Raw genomic sequence first — 19,001 nt, forward strand, 5'->3', positions numbered from 1 at the left:
GTTTTCCTCCAAACACCCACTTTTATATTGTTCTTGGGCCCTGAATTAGTTTTGCTGGTTGTTGTTTGTTTGCTTGCTCCCTTTAAAGGCCTTAATTTGCTTCCAACAAGATTATAACTTGACTAAGAACATTTTTTTTTTCACTTTTGTGCACCTGAATTCTTCATTATGCCTACAGCTCTGTAAATTATACCCACTAACAAGTGAAAGTTATCTGAATGACAATGAACCGTGTTCTTTGGGGTATCTTGTCTCCTCTCTTCTGATTCTAACTCATTATGTGACTGTTCAAGGTGATCCTGCCAAGACATGTCACCATTCATTAGAACACACACATGCACAGCCTGTCCTGGGGGATTGTTCAAGAACAGTGGGTTGAACATTTTCGAGAACTGGTCTCAGCTGAGTATGTGATGAAAGACAACAATACCATCCATATGCACACACAGTAAAGCATGTTACAATTTCAGTAGATTCAAGGTTCTCTTGAACCCCAACCTCATCCCTAGGTCAAAGTCATGCCTAACTTTCCCTCTGCATGTAAGCCAATAAGATTAAAATCCAAGTTGAAACAATTATACTGGTATCTTCCTAGAAAGAGCATATTAGCCATTTCTCTTAAGAGTTCCCAACTCTTTCTATCAAATGCCTAGATTGCAGTTTCTGAGGGACCAATTACATGAAGCCTAACTTAATCCTCCCATCACTACCTGGTGGCCTTGGCTAACTTCCAGGCTCAATCATTACTGATAATGTAAGTAGCTGGTAATGTTGCTGAGCTACAAAGTAGGGCAAATAGAATAGCCTCTTACTCCCAGAGGACACTGCCTATCATTATGTGTCTCTCTAGGTGACCATAATAAATTAAGTCATATTTGTGCATTAATTTCCTTTATAAAGACAGGGGGTTGGTACCAAGGCAGAAAAAAAAATGAGTTTTTCAGTAACTTCAGATGAAAGAAACAGGACTAAAAGTAAAAAAAAAAAGGTTGGTTTCTATTATACATTTGCTATATGTTCAATAAGACATACTGTAGATACTTCATTGGCAACCATTGAATGTCAACTGGGTTCATCCATGAGATCACTTCACAATGATGAAACCCACACTGAGCTATTGACAGAGCTCCTTAGGGACCATGTCTGTGCTTCAGGTTCAATTCCAAGACCCATACTCTCTCTCCTGTGTCATAATCAAAGATGAGATTGACCTAAACTTAAGGCTGTTGCAATGAGCTGTCTACTGATGCAACAACTATCCCATACGTATTTTTTCTCTTATGAACTACTTTTTATACACCCTTTACATCGTTTCAAATGCATCACATTATAAATGCCATGTAGTATTTACTGGATAAAATAACAGCTTCTACTAACCTTTTTTTTAATTAAATGTTCTTTGACAATTTCATACATATTTTTAATTCAATCTAGTTGCACTCATTCCCCACCCAAGCAAATGTTTTCTTATCTCTCTATAAAAAGATGACAATCTTTGTTTTTACTTTCTCTAATTTAAAGATTTGCTCCAAGGACCTTCTCCATAGCTCAAGTGAAGAATATGAGGATGAGAAGTAATTATTTCATATATTTATCAGAAGAAAGGGGATGATTGGGGTTCATTTGGCCAGCAGTTCCTTATTAAATACAATAAATAGAAGTGGCATTCATAGTTTCATCTCAGAGAGAAAGAGTGTTGGGGTTGGACAAAGTATTAAAGCTACACAGAGAGCAGCTTTAGGTGACCTCAAATTGAGTCCATGTCTGTCCAGTCCTAAGACTATTACTTCATGAAATATCCGAGGTAAAATTTGCTCCTAAAACTTGGCTTGGAATCAGCAATGCCTTAAGTGTGGAAGTAGCTTGAGTTTAAACTTGGGGCACAGTGAAGCTCACCTCCTCTCTCTCTTCCTTGCTGGAAGCAAGTAGGTAGAGATACTTGGTTGGTTAAGGTAGGGTTGGCTGGAATACGCTGCTACAGAAGTTAGACAGTACTGTGTGTCTAGGAAGTACTCAGAAATGGGTCATGGAAAGGAAATAGATTAATTTAACACTTAGAAGAGAGGGTTATAAGTAATGTAGACACTTTAGCTGAAAAAAAAAGTCTTTTTTTAAACTGGTTGAACTTTTCACATTCGAAAACTGAAGTAATCCTTTTCTTTGCAAGCTGCTTATGAAAAGGGATCTCTCCATGTAGGAAAGTCATGTTATTAATGCATCAGTGGACTTGTATTGAGCACTTCCTATGTGCTGGGCTCTCAGCACTAAGATGCTGAGTATTGTGAGGAAGGATGTTGTCGCTGTCTTCAAGGACTGAAAAGTCTAGTGATACAGAAAAAGAATCAAGATATCAAAGAGCGGTAAACACACTCCTATGAGGCATAAGGACGCTCTAAACTTAGTGGTTCTCAGCCTGTGGGTCACGACCCCTTTGGGGGTCGCAAGTTAGAGAGCCTGCAAATCAAATACTTACAATTCATAACATTAGCAAAATGACAGTTATGAAGTGACAACAAAATCTTTTTATGGTTGAGGATCACTACAAAATTACAAAATGAAGAGCTGTACTAAAGGGTTGCAGCATTAGGAAGGTTGAGAACCCCCTCTCTAGATAATCTAAAGAGGTTGATGTGGTAGCACTGATGATGGGGCTGATGGGTGTGGTGCTAGTCAGGTCAAAGGTCAGGGATGGCCTCTCACAGCAAGCACAGTCAAATACCTGAATGACAAAAGGCAACCTAGCCAAGAGACAGCAAGAAGAAAAACTACCAGTGTTTCAATGGACGTAAACTAAACTCACTAGAGATATTTAGAAAGCATGTGCCTAGAGAAGAGTGAAGAAAGGGGTGGTATCCAAAGACATGAGATCAGGGAGATAATCAGAAGTCAGACCAGGGGAGGTCATGAAGGCAAAAGTAATCATTTCAAATTCATCCCAGCCACTAAGCTAAGTGTTGGAAGAGATTCTGAAGAGGACAGCTTTGGACAAGTATAAATATAGAGCTTTGGATGTGTGGCCTTCAGAACAAAGTACTGGGACTCAAAAGAAGATTGGGCCGCCAAGGTAGCTCAGTGGGTTAAGGGCACTTGTTATCACGTCTAAGGACCTAAGTTCAATTCCCAAAACCCAAATGGTGCAAGGAGTTCTTCTGGTTTCCATGAGTGTACCTCTCCCCTATCCCCACCTAGACACACACACACACACACACACACACACACACACACAAATAACAAACTAAATAAAAAGTGTAGTAAAAGTGAAAGTTAGAAAAGCAATTATCAAAAGCTAAAGCACCTCAGAGCTGAAGCCTGTAATTATTGAAGTGGCTCCTTTACGCAGGTGGGGTTTATCACATAACGTGACTCACTAATATGAAATTTAGGATGTGAATTCTTGGAGTTAACTAGGACTTGGCGCCATAGTGCACAAAGGTTTCCCTTTGGGGCATCTTTTTAGGCAGACATCCAAACAGCTATCATCCACTAGAGCTAAACAGTGGAAGATACACAGGTTATGGATTTTCTTTCTTTTTTAATGTTTAAAACCTATTCACAGATTTTAATGTCTATCAATCTAAATTTTGTGGATGTTTCAAAATTGTATGAGCATATTTCTTAAGGAGGATAACAATGTGAAAAATTATTTTTTATACTAAGATTTTTTTATTTTATTTATTTATTTTTATTTCATTACTTTCTTTTAATTATTTTAATGCAAGTTGGAATAGAAAAATACACTATTGCTCATTCAGTTTGCTTTTCCTAAAGCTTGTTTTAAGAGACATTGGCTGGTAATGTTAGGTGGGTCACCTAAAGTTCAGTGGCTTGTGTTTTACAGCATAAGCAAATTCTTGAAATATAAACAATTTCTATAGTGTTTCTAGCATGAAAATCTGTTTGGAAAATATAGGCTTCAAGTACATGAAAAGGATGAGCTCTGAAGTTTTGGTTGAACTTAGTGATACCAAAATCCAAGGTATTTGTGGGAAAAAAAATGGTCTTAAGTCCAGAATAACAATTATTACTTAATATTGGTTAAAATTTCAAAATTTTACCAAAATCTGTAAATAGCTGAGGACAGGGTTGTGGCACAGAATATTGTACACTGGTGAAATCCCTGACCCCTGACCTCTAACTTCTGCCAAATCTCCCAAAAATTAGCCCTGAGGTACTTTTCCATTGGAAGAATGGACTCTAGGACCCCAGAAGCACAGCCATGCATTGGTTTGGCATTTTAACCCAAGGTTTTAGAGAATAAAGTGTTTCTACAATAATTATTAAATATGTTCTGTATGGTCTTAAGATTGTTGGAGCTTCATCTTATCTAACCCAATACAATGTTTGGGGGTAACCCAGACCAATGAATAAAGGGCAGAACTTTAAAATAGAAGCATTTTCTGTCAGCCCTGTAAATAACGCACTCAATCTACAGCATCAGCATGGCTATGGTTATCCACACTCATGGTGAATGTTGGGATGAAAGGATGTTGCCAGGTTTTCTAGTCCTACCAAGAGACAGCAGCAAAGAATCTTTTAAGATTAGTGTTTTTCAACATGATGTTCAGAGCTGAAAAATGATCCTCTTGGATGAGAGGGATGGACACCAAAGCAAAGAGCTTCTAGCATTCTCCAGACAACTCCATTTCCCCTACAGTCTTCAACCACAGTTGTGCTATATGGTGTCCAGCTTAGTAATTTGTGAAAAAGCAAATCTGATCTTACAATTATTCACTAACCTTGTCCCTCCCTCTTTTAATACATTTTTTTTTCTCAGTGTTCTTCCTAGCACTAAAATTAGTGTGAGGAAAAGAAAGCAGTGAGCATAGAGATTAGAAGAGCAAGTAATGGTTACAATTCAGCCTGAACCCCAAATTTGCCTCTAAAATGAAAGTAAAAATAAAAAGCCTTACAATTCATTCAAAATACGGAATATCAGGTCACACTTAAAAATTATTACATACATTTATCTGGAGGGGGCAGGGGACAGCTTTCACAAGCCACCACACGCATCTTGAGGATCAGAGGACAACTTGCAGGAGTGGGTTCTCCCTTTCCACAATGTGGACTGAAGTCATCAGCCTTGGAGACAAGTGCCTCTCACTGCTGAGTTATTTCACAACACTCAGTTCACACTTCCGAGGACACTGCATTAACCCATTCGGGAGCAATAACGTCTCTCATTAATACCAGGTGCAGTTCTAAGCCTCTCCCTCATCCTTGGCCATTTTAACAAGTGAACAGTGCTCAGCAGATGCCTGCAAATGTTACAGAAGGCTCCCATGATGCCACATACACATGATCATATGGTTGTATAAACGGATCTTTATGTGCTCTAACACTGAAATACGGAGACTCGAAAATTGCTATTGTAGCATTCTAGAGTTAACTTGTTAAAAATACACTGATATATGAGTCTATGCCGGAGAACTCTGACATCTTTTCCCAGCTGCTTATGCAGTGACAACATTGGTAGCCTGAAATAGGCCACAACAGACAACCTAACTAGGCAAATTCTAAAATGTTGAGTTCCATGCTTTGGGAAGCCAACTTATCAGCGTGTAGCTACAGCTATGGATGGTAAAGCCATGGATACTTTAACTTCCTTGGATTTCCTTGTGCATGATGTAAAAATGGTCGTGTCCATGCACATGTGTGTGTCTGTGTATGTAACGGCCAGATGTCGATGTCGGGCATCTTCCTCTGTTGCTCTCCACTTTCTGTTTTGAGCCAGGGTCTCTCATTGAACCTGGAGCTCACCATTTGGCAAGGCCAGATGGACAGTGAACTCCAGGGATCTTCCTGTTTCCACCTTTCCAGTGCTAGGATTATAGGCATGAGCCACTCTACCCATTTTCCCACTTGACAAAGGTCCTTGTGCTAACACAGCAAGCACTTTCCTGACTGAACCATCTCCTCAGCCTCTTTCTGTTTATTTCTTTTCCTTCTCTTCTTTCATTTTATCTTTCCTCCTTTCCTTTAATTTTCTTTTATAGATTATATTATTATGTATTATATACTATATATTATGTATTATATTATTATATCATACATCTAATATACTTATGTATGGTCATAATGCATCCATGGACAAATGACTTAAGTATGCCTAAAATGAAAACAGAGAGAGAATACAAAAAATATTACCCTGCTATCCCTCAAAACTTCATACCTCAAAACTCATAGTTCAAGTGAATTCTGTGGAAAAGACTCTTGTAGGGTAGGTATATAAGCCACATTCCAGCTTAATCTTGGCTATAAGAAACAGAGGAGGACATTGCAGCCAGTCCTGATGAGACCTGATAAACTAGGATCAGATGGAAAGGGAGAAGACCTCCCCTATCAGTGGACTTAGAGAGGGGCAGGGAGAAGATGAGGGAGGGAGAATGGGATTGGGAGGGAATGAGGGAGGGGGGCTACAGCTGGGATACAAAGTAAATAACCTGTAATTAATATAAAAAATAAAAATTATAAAAAAAGAAACATTCTATTTCACTTATTAAATGGAATTCTGACACAACAAATCAATCCTTCTTTAACTTGGTATTAAAACAAATGTAGGTCTCTCCTCCGCTTTTCGAAAGTGTTCTGTAACTTTACAATTGCACTGACCTCCTTCTCCAGACCACCATCAACATGCTGTAAAGAGGAGTGCATCACCAAATGCCCATCCACTGTCGGACTGCGGTGAATGAGCATGTCCCTTCCAGATCTGTGGAGTTCTTTTCTAAACCTTCTTGAATTAACCTATCAGTATTAAAGGAGCAGGAAGGAAAGAAATAAAAACACTTTCATCACTGCTTTTCCTCATCATCAAACCAATAGGAAAATGATGCAAGCAAACTGTTAAACTCCGGGCTGCTCTGCCCTTTAAATTAGACTAGAAATTTTATGAAGTGAGATTGTTGTTGGTTTGTCTGTCTGTTTGCTTCGCTGAATACATGAGAGTTATGACAAGGTGGTGCAGTTCATGCATGTGAAAGAGCCCATTTGGTCTTCCACTCTTATGTTTTATAGTCTGATAGGGCTCACGGGCTGGGCACAAATTCTGTCTGTAGGGCTGTGTGAAAGGAGAATAAACAGCAGGGCTGGGAAAGCCTGTTTTCTCATCTACGACGTTGCACTCTTGGTCTGGGAAGGCATCATCCATTCTTCCTGCAGTGGGGCAGCAGAAGGGTCAGAGGACTCTTACCTTGCAAAGATTACTTAGACGTGTCAGAAAAAGGAACTGAGCCAAGGAACCTGGCAGATTATTCCTTCTCTGAGTGCCTGTCACACACTGGCAAGAGTCAGGCACAGGTCACTCCTGGGGCTTGGATGAAATTAATCACCTCCTTCAGAACGGAGCAGCCCTGCTTTTCCTCCAGTGCTCAGTAGGCTTCCAAACCTAATGCAGAATGTCTCCCTTGGTCTAAGAAGCCCTCAGTGGTTGAATTCCAGCCGCCACAGAGGACAACTTATGTGTCAAGAAGCCCTAGGAAGTTTCCTCTAATTAGTCTAAACAGCAGTTTCTATTTTTAGATGCTGTGTATTTTGTTAACAGAGGCTGCAGAGATGTCTTCGTGGTTGAGAGCACACTGCTCTTGCGGAGAACCCATGTTCAGTTCCCAGCACGCAAAGTTAGCCAGCACACAATAGCCCCTAACTCAAGCCCCAGGAGATCCCTGGGCCTCATCAGCACCGCACTCGCATGACATGCACATGCCCACCCACACAGACATACAACTAAAAGAGCAGTTTTAGTTCGGAAATTGCACAGTCTTAATTCTGAGTTGCCTTTCCACTGTCAATTCCAGGGGAAGAAAGAAAAAGAAGAAAAATACCATTGCTCTCAAAGAAAAGGAAAGCTGGTCCTGGACTCCTTCTGGGCTAAAGAACAAAGAAAATGGTTTATTCATTGTTCTTCCAGATTTTCTGGCAGCCTAAAATCTTGGGCAGGTCTTACCTTACATTGTGTGTGTGTGTGTGTGTGTGTGTGTGTGTGTGTGTGTGTTGGCAGATACAGAACTTAAGCATATTTAAATTATATTCTTCACTTTTTTTATACATCACATAAAAAAGGAACATTTTTTGCTGACAATGAAAATGTTCATTTCCAGTTTTTCAGGAAATGGGATGATTTTAGGAGAATAACTTTTGGTTTCTCTTCCTGATTAAGAAAGAGTCTATCAACTTGCACTGGGGTAGGAAAGGCTAGCCTTCAGAAATGATTTCAACTGCTTGTGCACTGTACATGAGGAGACCCTATGCTGAGCATAATTTATAAGAAAGGGCAAATATTCTTCCTTGTGTATGTTTTTCTCTCTGAATATATTATGAGGACTTGAGTTTTCTCCCAAAATAGAATGGGAGGAGATGGACAAACCAGAGTATATTTTCTTTCCCAGTGTATTAATTGGTTTGAAAATTGAAAACAGGTTTGCAGATTGTTGAGCAATCACATCTAACTTATGTATCAGCTATGCTATCTCTCCCATTTATGTTTGGTGTGACCTCATTGCAGATGCTAAGACTGAGCTAATTTCACCAACGGTTAAATGACCTATTACAGAGAATATAACTTTCTAAGGAATTAAAAGAAAATTCTATTATATTTTTTCCATATGATGTGTCTTGTCTGCTGGCAAAACTTTCCAAAACTCATCAGATGCCTGTTGGATGTAGCCTTCATCTAGTTAAGAAAGAATCCAATTCTCCAAGCTATTGCAGCTGCTTAACCTTTAACTGACTGTGTTGCTCATATCTCCACTGTGACCAAAATACCCAACAGAAACAACCTTGGGGTGTGATGGAAGCTTTTTGGGCTCATAGTTTCTGATGGTCCATTCCACAGTCATTGTGACCCGCACACTTAGTTATCCCTCGTGTCTGTAGTAGTGTGTGGCAGAAGTAGGTGCTTCATGGTAGACAGGAAGCAGAGAGAAGGGACTGCCAGCACACTCCCAGTTTGCTCCTTTCTTTCTTTCCAAGGCCCACAATCAGTATGGCTTCTTCCTCCCAGCAGTTGATCCTCTGGAGTCGCCATTGGAGATACACCTAAATGTATACCTCACTGACCTACTAGTGATTATAAATCCAATCAATCTGACAGTCAAAACCACTGTAATTACTTAATGATATAAAGTAGATATACTAGTACATAAATAATTAAGTCTAAGAGGAGAGTGAAATACTGACAACAAAAATGTGGTCAACATAGTTATAGTTTTCCATCACAGAGTCCTGGTTAGGAGAACTATAAGACAGGGGATTAACCATATTGGAACCATAATTTTCAAGTCCTTATTTCCAATTTCAAGTATAATATAGAGTAAAAAGAGCCCTTTGATAAATAGTCTTGGTTCTGAGTTGCCTTTCCAATGGAAATCAGATTGACAATTAGAGTTTTTGTTGTTTGTTGGGCCTCAAGTATAACCACAGCGTATCTCAGAACTGGTCTCCTTGAGTCATTCCCTTCTAAACAGCTTCCCTCTTCTCAACTCCTTCCCCCAATCTACTGCCAAGTATATAAGAAAAGACAGAACAACAGGAGAGTGACCATGTTTGGGGAAGAGGCCATTTGCCCACCCAAGAAAAGGTGTCTCTTTGGTCTACCATTTGCCTTTTTGGAGCTAGAGAAAAACTAGTCAAACGTATTTTATAGATACCAAAACTAAGTATAAAATACAGAACAGCTAGCCTGAAACGTCAGTGATATCTGATTGAGAACTCAAACCTCATAATTGGAGGTAGTATGCAGTCTATTACACTAAGAGCATAGCAAGATAGCACTAAAGATAGTCTAAGAAATGGATCTATTTGAAAACACAGTGCTACTCATCACTCTCAAGAAGACAATTCATAAATCTTCTTTTAAGCAAGCCCCCAAATGAATATTTGCTTTAAAAAAGCCAAGATTTATTGCTGTGAAATCAAAGTGTGCTATTTTTGAAGAAGGCAAAAATCACAAGACTTTTTTTATTATATAAATTAGGATGAGTTTTTAATTGCCTGATTTACTCAATTTCTTCATGTACAAAACTCAAATGAGATTAAGAAGCATGGCAAAAGTTAGACCTTTTATGCCTTTTCTACATCTTTATTTATGCTTTAAGCTGCCTCATGGTGAGATATCTTTAAGGACACAGTTCTTAGAGCTTGAAGCAGATTGACAACCCCCTTCTTCCCTTCCATTCATGTCTGGATCTAGAAAGCATTCAGCATGTAAGGGAGCGATGGCCACGAGAACAGAATGGTGAGCCCTCAGTGCTTTCTAGTCCATTAGACTGAGCATTCTGTGTTCTCTCTGTGGTTAGCTAAATGAGCTCCAGGTGTAATGCTTACTACTCATGTTTCACTTTTTCATACTTCTGAGACTAAGTGTGTAGTCTCACATGTGTGCAGAAGAAAAAATATTTTATGAATGGCCTATACCTGAAGTTATTCTATATTTTAAGAAATATACTATTTTCAGTGCCAAATATAATGTGACAATTTTGAAATTAGGGCACTGACATGTATGCCTTTCTAATTGTTAGCTTCTTTAATTAAATGAGAGTAAGGATTTTATGTAAATGATGAAAAAGGCATAAAAGGTCTCAACAATACATTTTTTGGTTCTGAGATTTATTTCTTCCTTTTCTCTTTTGCGTAAACTATAGAAATAAAAATTATAATCCATTTCATGTCTTCTAGACTGTTCTTAAGGAATAGGGTCCTAGATGGTGCAAAGGCAGCAGATCCATTGTAAACATTCTTGTGGCAGAGATGGGGACAGTCTGAACAGGTGTCTAAAATGGCTCTGAGTCAGGAAGCCAAGTTTAGAAGGGATACATTCTAATTACACAGCAAGTGACCTGCAGCCAACAGAGACTTAACACTTTCAACCTGTAATTCTCCCATTTTTTCTGGCATATCTAATGATAGTAGTGATACTCCTATTTTGATTTTTGTAGCTCACCTAGTTCTAACAAAGGGGCACTGACACCCATTGGATAAGAACTTCAGTATCAAAATAAGTTTGATATTTCTCATAATTCTGGGATGATGGAACTGAGAAGGAATTGACCAGGATTATGAGTGTTGCTGGATGCCTTGCTGTAAGTGTTATCACTAATAATTCCCAACAACACCAGGGAGTGCCCAGCTATACAAAGCAGGAGATAATCTTATGTTAGCCAAGATACTTGGGACCTTGAGCATCTTTCTTCTCTGATTCTTCCAGAATAGTTCCTGCCTTAGTGTATGCAAGGGTTCAGCAAGTGAGGCTTTCTGGCTTGATGCTTCCAAGCTATAAAAAATATTTAAGTACCTCACTTAATCTCTGAACCTCAAATTTCTCTCATGTAAAGGGGGAAAGGAAATGGTACTAATTTATACCATAGAGTGGTTACAGTGATTTAGTGAAATACTTACCATGCAGCATTTATCATGGGGAGTGGCTCTTAATAAAGTGGGTTTTAAATGCTATGTGCTATCTTGACCAGACCTCCCATCTCCTCATTCCTTATTCAGGCCTCCTTTCCCCTGCCTACCTCAAAGTATGTAAAACAGAGCCTGACCTAGAAATATTCTGGTTGGGACTTCAAAAGAACAATCAGAGATTAGCACAACCACTAATATTATTAAAAAAAAAAAAAGAGGAGGAGACAAGATTAACCATTTTAGCTTTAAAAACTACATAGCTACATAAGTTAGGTAAGGACTGAGAGGGTTGGCAGTTTGAGAATCCCTCTCTCCTTAGTCAGGGACTGTATCTGTGGGCAGAACAACTTCTTTTACTTTGTCTTTAGACTGTAAAAATAGAAAGAAAAATATCAACATATGCGAGTGGAACGTTGTCAAGTAAGGCCAATAAAAATGATTTCCCCAGCAATATAAAAGTGTTCCATAAAAGCTTAATAATCAACGGTGTTTAAACAGTGTACCACTGAGTTAGCTGACAGGGTGCCCATGTTTTATCAACAACATTTATGGACATTCACAACTCAAAACTTCAGTCTTTATGAGTTGTATATAAATCAGGGAAGTGGTTGAAGCAACATCTAAACTGAGGCACCCTGCCAAACAAGCATCAACACCCAGGGGAAATCCCACTCTAACACACAGCTTGATGAAACTGGTTTGTTCTTTTGAGAGCTAAAGAGTGGGATGGTACTAAAAAAAAAAAAAAAAAAAAATTCTGAGAAACATTTTTAAACCTAAATCTGGAAATGTAGGCTGGGTGTTTCTTTTTCCTACACATAATTATTTTAAAAATTATCAACTTTCCTCTGTTTTCTTTGCTCATAGTTTAGCTACTCATGTATGTATGATATAGAGCTTTTTGATAGCACAGGTTAAATTGCATCTGGGCCATGGAAGCATTGTTTGTTTGTTTGTTTTTGCCCTAAAGTATATTGCAAATATAAGCATTCCATACCTATTTGCATGATTCACTTGTGATTAATAATGTAACTATTTTGAATGCTACTCACTGGATTTCATAATACTTTCCCTAACAAATGAGAATGTCTTGATATCAAAGGATCATATCTTATGACTCTTTGTGACATTGATTCTTTGTGACATCAGAAGTTATTCTAAATGGAAGAAAATAAAGGAAGTCAGAATGAAATTAAGAAGGGAAAAGAGAAAGGAAAGATAACAGAGGAAGAGGAAAGAGGTACAAAGAAAGTGAGTAATTTTCTCTTCAAGCAGAGAATTGAAGATGTAAACTTCCTCATTTCTCTGATCAGTGTTGATAATCCCGTTTTGAAAGATGTAATGAGACTAATAACAATAAAATATAGGACTAGTGAGATTGCTCAGTGGGTAGAATCACGTGCTACCAAGCCTGCTGACCAGAATTTGATCTGTAGGACCAACATGGTGGAAGGAGAGAAATGACTCTGAAAAGTTGTTCTGTGAAGTCCATGTGCATGTGGCGACTGCCCCCAACATACACACTTTACAAGTAAGTGTGTGGGATTTTTAAATTAAAATAAATAAATGAAATTTAAACAAATCAACACCCAGAATACGTAGGTGGCATTGCTTATGCTATATCAGCAGAATTTTTGGAGTCCTCTTTGAGGAAAATCCATCAGCAGTGCTGGAGATGGGGGACACAGCAGAGAACTCCATCACTGGAAGCCAGTGTCCATGCTGCCTGCTCAGCACAAAACACCAAGGACAGTATCATTAAAGGAGGCTTCAGAGATCTCCCCTCATTGATGAAGGAGGGAGCATCCAATAGGTGCTTCAACCCACTGTTTCCTGTAAAGGAATCATCTTCCTAGAGGGGAACCAGAAACTCACTGAAATCATTTGGTCAAAGGCACACTGAGAGTTGAGCGTGTGCAAACAGAAAGAGGGACAAATATATACCATGAAACTAAGAAAAAAAAATAACATCAGTGCAAGCTATAGTAGCCATCAAAACCATAAACAGCAAAAGGCATAGGTAAGTAAATTCATAATTTATGAATAATTTCCATATGTATTAAAGCAATGATCAAAGTTGACTTGAAATTTTTTATCTTATTTTCTTAGATTATCTCCTAGAACTTATTTGGTCCCTCCCTGCACTGAACATTTCTAGCTTATCTCTTCATAACCTTTTAGGCAGACACAGAATCTTAAACCAATCCATGATAGCTGTTCATTTACAGGTTGCACAGCCTGCCTGAAAAAACTCTTATTTTAACCAGGGTTAGGATGAAATTCCACGAGGGAGGGAAAAATCATGAGGCAGAGCCTCTGGGAATTTGGGACTAATATGATATGATAGATCTCCTTGTCACCTTTAGTTTCTGTGATTCCATCAGATTCACCATGACTGAATAATTTGTGCTTGTTACACTCAGAAAGCCAGGCTGATAGAACTCAGCCCAGAAAAGCTACAAACTGTATTTCAAAATCTGGGATGAAAGTATCAATCCAAAGCTAAGAAAGATATGCTTAAAATTATACGATGAATTTGCATCTATTCTCCAAACTTCAGAAATCTCAGTTTAAAACATATGACCTGAAGGATCAAAATACATTATCAACTGCCTACTGGATTACCTTCACATTGAACTTCACCTAGACTCCCAATCACCTTTCAATGGACATTATACAGTCTCTTTAGTTCAAATATTTCTCATCTAGAATTTGAAAAGCTTAAGATAGAGAATGATCTCTATCCACTTTCAGTGACTAGACACATTTAAATCAAATAAATGATTAGAATTTTCAAATGTACAAGAGGAATATATAGGCAGGTAAAAAATATTACCTATAAATTAAATTTGGTCAATTTCTATTCTTCCAACATTTGACATTTATTGAATACTTACCACATAAAACATTATAGTTAGTCATTTAGAATGATAAAAACTTAAAAATAAGAAATGGAGTTTCATGCTTTTCTTTATATATCTATATCATATCTACATCTACCTATATCTATAATAGACTTTTCTTTGGTTCACCAAATTCTTTCTATCAAACCAAACTATATCATGTCTCTATTCTCCACACTTTAAAAGTCTCAGTTTAAAAACTATGATCTAAGCATTGTCAAACATGTCAAACAATTCAGAGTGTGATTGACTTGCAAGCTACAGAATGACACTATAGATGTCTACAATGTGATTCCCAGACTTCTTTGAGGTTTGAACTTTAAGCCTAAAGAAAAGGAATCAAGACAATTTTGTTGAATAAACTGAAATCAATGTCCTATTCTCATAGCTTGCTGATGCTGGAAAAATGCTATCATCGTCTTATCTGTAAAGCCTCGAGGGCAGATATGTAGCTACAATGAAGGTTTTTAAAAAGTCACTGGTAAAAAGAATCGTGATTTATTTGAAGCTGGAATGTAAGAGTATGCTGATAACTATCATGGTTATTATACTCAAAATTTGCCAAATGTGAGGGATAAAATTAAAAAAAAAAATGTAGACCTGAAAACATGCTTTAGTATCTAGGCAAATGTTTAGTGGTTGCTTTCTCAATCTGAAGGTCACATGTCTTAACATTTTTTGGATTCGTCTCCTGGTCCAGTACCATGAACTTTGCCAAGGTAGTGGTCTGGCCCAAATTTAGACCCTTAGTCTTTGGGATAAATCTGTAAAGTTCTAAGGGGGCAAACCAACCCAGTTAAACTGGCACAGAAGTAGCATTATCTCTAGAGATCTTTGGAGTTGAATGGTATAATGGTTAATCTTGATTGTCAATTTGGTAAGAGTCACCTAGGATATCAGTGAAGCATACTTCAGAGAGTGTTTGTGAGGGGGATTTCAAGGAGGTTTATACTCAGAGTCTTTGTTCTAATCAAAAGTGGATTACATTGATTGACTAAGAATAGTGTTTAACTGGTAGTAGGGTTAAAGTCTAGCTGAAGAAAATATGTGTGTGCCTTTGAAAAGTAAAATCTATCATCTATCTATCCATCCATCTATCAATCTATCATCTATAATTTCTCTATCTATTGATTGATCAATCTATTTCTCTATCATATGTCACCTATCTATCTATACATTTATCCATCTACTTATCTAGCTATATATCCATCCAACTATCTATTTAACTATCTATCTATCTATCTATCTATCTATTTATCTATCTATCTATCTATCTATCTATCTATCTATCTATCCATCCAACTATCCACTTAACTATATCTCCCCTACCTCTCTCTTCCTAGCTACCATTAGGTACACAACTTTGCTCTGCATTCATTCTTGTCATGATACTCTGCTTTAACATAGCCCATGGCAACAGAGAAAGCTCATCATAGACTAAAATATCTGAAACTGTGGGACAAAAACTATCCCCTGATATTGTTTTCTTGTGTGATTGTCGCAGTGGTGAAGGCAATGTAACAGGTATTCTTGTTCACAGCAGACTAGGGACAGCCCTTAGAGACAGATTTTCACCACTGTAGGTACACTTGGGTGAGGGACAGTCACGTTCCAGAGATGAAAGTCCGTTAGATTTCTCTTGCTCTTAAGATATTCTTTTCTAATTTTGTGCCAGATCTTCCAGCCATCATAATAAAAAGACTCCAAATTCCAAGTTATAGCTTCAAACTGAAGAGAATCCAGTACCTTTCCATATTCACAGTCAACTCACAATTATTTATGCATATGAGAGAGAAGAGTCTTTGATAATAAAATGATAATTTATGGATTTGGAGTTTTTTCTTTTGTTTTTTTGGCAACATCAACAGACTTATTTTCCTAATTGTGTCTGACCCCAATTAGTGTCACAACTAACCTTCTCCAGATGTAAACATATATAAACATTCTCCACATACAAACACATGTCACTCGCCAATTGGTGGTGGGTGAAATGCCCAGAAACACATTGTAGGGTAGAGAGAGGAGGACTGAGATTATATTTTTGTTGCTGGCAATTCACACACTAGATAATCAATAAAGAGTTGGCTGTGTTTATAGGAGGCCCTTCCTAGAGCCAAATAATCACATTAGCTAATTCCCATCCATGAAATAAATGTAGTCTGAGTAATTACTTATTAAACTAAGTCTATCAGCATACAGCACATTTTCTTTTAACCGGGATTATCAAGCTTGACTGTTTATATCAATCCAATTAAGATAATTGTCTGACTCTTCAGGACTGGTTGCCATGTAATTCTTTCTGAGTTTTCTCTCATGCGTGTAGATTTGGGGGAATTCACGGTAATTTTTGTGATTTCTAGTCCACACTGTCTAGACAGTACCCTCCTGTCCCTGCCCCTGGATGGTGAAGGTGGTCTTGCTACGGGGTTAGCATCCTTGGTGGACCCCACTTGTGGTCCCACCCTCGCCACAGTACTCACCTTTCTCCTCCTCAGCTTGGCTGCTCTCTGCAGTCTCCGTTGGAGGCTGCGCTGCCTTGGTGGCAGCATCCTCTGCAGCAGGGGTGGTGGCAGCAGCATCAGTGACAGCAGCAGGCACATCGGCTTGTTTAGGCTCCTCTTTGGCCGGGCCATCTTCGGCCTTGGAGGACGGCGAGTTATCAGTAGTAGCTTTAGCGGCACTTTCTGTCTCAGCTGAGCCGGCCTTCTCATCTGAGGGGGCCGCATCCCCCTCGCCCTTCTTCTCCTCAGAAGGCGCATCTCCTGCCTTGCTGGCTTCCTCAGCCTTGGGGCTGGTGGCTGGGGCTGCATCGGTAGTAGCAGGGCCATCTCCCTCCTTCTTCTCCACACCATCAGCAACAGGGGCATCATCCTTCTCATTGGCCTCGGCCTCGGCAGCTGGTGCATCACCCTTCTTCTCGCCTTTGAGCTTTTTCCTTGTTATGTGTCCACGGAAGCTAGCCTGAATTTTGGTCGCAGCCTTATGAGCCTTATCTTCCGGTTTGACACCATCTTGTTCAATCTTTTGGTCTTCATCATTCTTTTCAACCTTTGTGGAAAAACAAAAAGAGGGACAAAATGGAAAGCTCAAGGGGTGTTCTTTTCCTTAAAATCTTGACATTGGATAACTTTTGAATAATTCATTCTATAATAAACACTTTACTAAGGGGTAAGGAAATTTTGAATCACTCTTCAGAGACACTTCTCCAGCCAGTCCTATTCTTTTAAAGATACGATTTTTATAGGTATCTATAATACCTGCCTGGCCTGGAGGATGACCTCCTTCTTTCTCAGCTTCCCTGTGCAGGGATTACAGACATGGGTCACCACCTAAATACTTCCTTCCTTCTGACCTCCAAGAACCATGGGCATATATTCTGGAAAAGCCCTGCGATTCCAGAACTCAAAAAGGTAAAGTAAGAAGACTATGGCAAACTCAAGGCCACCCTGGACTAAACAGTGGGTTCCAGGTTAGTCTAGGATACAGTCTGAGACCACATGACCCCATTTAAACAACAAAAGTAAACAAACAAACAAACACAAGTCACTCAAGTTAGCACATATGCACTGCCTTTCTCAAGTCAATGTTATTCTACAAACCAATTAAAACAAGCCTTATTTTAGATGTAACTTGATGGTTCAGATCACATTTGCCTTAGGTTTTTATGCAGGAGCTCTCAGAAAAAAAAAAAAAAGTTGGCTTCTCAGGATTTCTGAGGACGCTAAAACTTAACAATTTAAGAACTATGCAACAGTCTGTATCTCTCTCATCTAAGCTTCCAAGCATGATCGAAGATTTAATATACTCAGGTGAAGGAACATGCTAAATAATTCAACAGTATATCTCATCAGGGCTTTATGCAATATATAATGAATTCCAGGGCTTTTCTGAAGTCAAAATAGGATGATTCATGACACTGGCCACCAACTGTTCTAACTATCTCAATGTGTGGTCCAACACCATCAATAAGCACCCCAGGACTTCAAAACTGGAATATGAAAAGCAGTCATTATCACTGAGTTTTAAAAGGTAAGAAAAATTGTTTTTATTGTTGATTTAAAACAAAACAAAACAAAACCTATATTTACTAACTTGTGATCAAAATCCCAAAGTAATTTAAACCTAAAATTACTTTTTATTATCACAAATAAAGTTTTCTAGTAATACAGGCATGAAATAAGAATATAAATTGTTTACCTATTGGCAATAACATTTACAGTCTTGCATGTGCTACAAATGATCTTTTTCTATTTGTAACTTCAATCAAAAGGTAAGAATAGAAAGTATAGTCATGGAAAGAAATGAATCGGCAAATACCCAAAAGTCTGCATTACAATGCTCCTCACTGTGGTGTTCTGACTGGTAATAGCCCTCTATTTCTTCCTTTAGCCTGTCTTCATATGTATTTTTATTCTTTGGACATATGAATTTTACTTGGTTTCACATACCCTCCATTGCTCTCTGCTATCTAACCCCTCCTTCACTTGCCAAAGCATTTCTTCCCAACAACGTACCCTCTTGATTCCACATCTTCCTTTTGTTCGAGACCCACTGAGTTCTGAGTTAGTTGCATACACCTAGGTGGAGAATTGTTTGCTGGAGCACAGGCAGCTTGCCAGAGGCCACACCACAGAAGAAAATGACACCCTCCCATCCAGGCAACTGTTAACAGCCCATAGACCCATAAGAAGGCCTTTC

General features: G+C 38.6%; 1 protein-coding gene across 1 annotated transcript in view; it reads right to left on the reverse strand.

Annotated features, from left to right (window-relative positions):
* The window catches only part of Gap43 (growth associated protein 43), a 94,916-nt gene that overhangs the window by 27,321 nt on the left and 48,594 nt on the right, over window positions 1-19,001 (reverse strand). Inside the window, exon 2 of the mRNA XM_021649569.2 lies at window positions 16,784-17,351. Within this exon, the coding sequence (XP_021505244.1) occupies window positions 16,784-17,351 (568 nt within the window). The remainder of the gene's footprint in view (window positions 1-16,783; window positions 17,352-19,001) is intronic.

This window comes from Meriones unguiculatus, chromosome 17, assembly GCF_030254825.1.
Source record: "Meriones unguiculatus strain TT.TT164.6M chromosome 17, Bangor_MerUng_6.1, whole genome shotgun sequence".
NCBI lineage: Eukaryota > Metazoa > Chordata > Mammalia > Rodentia > Muridae > Meriones > Meriones unguiculatus.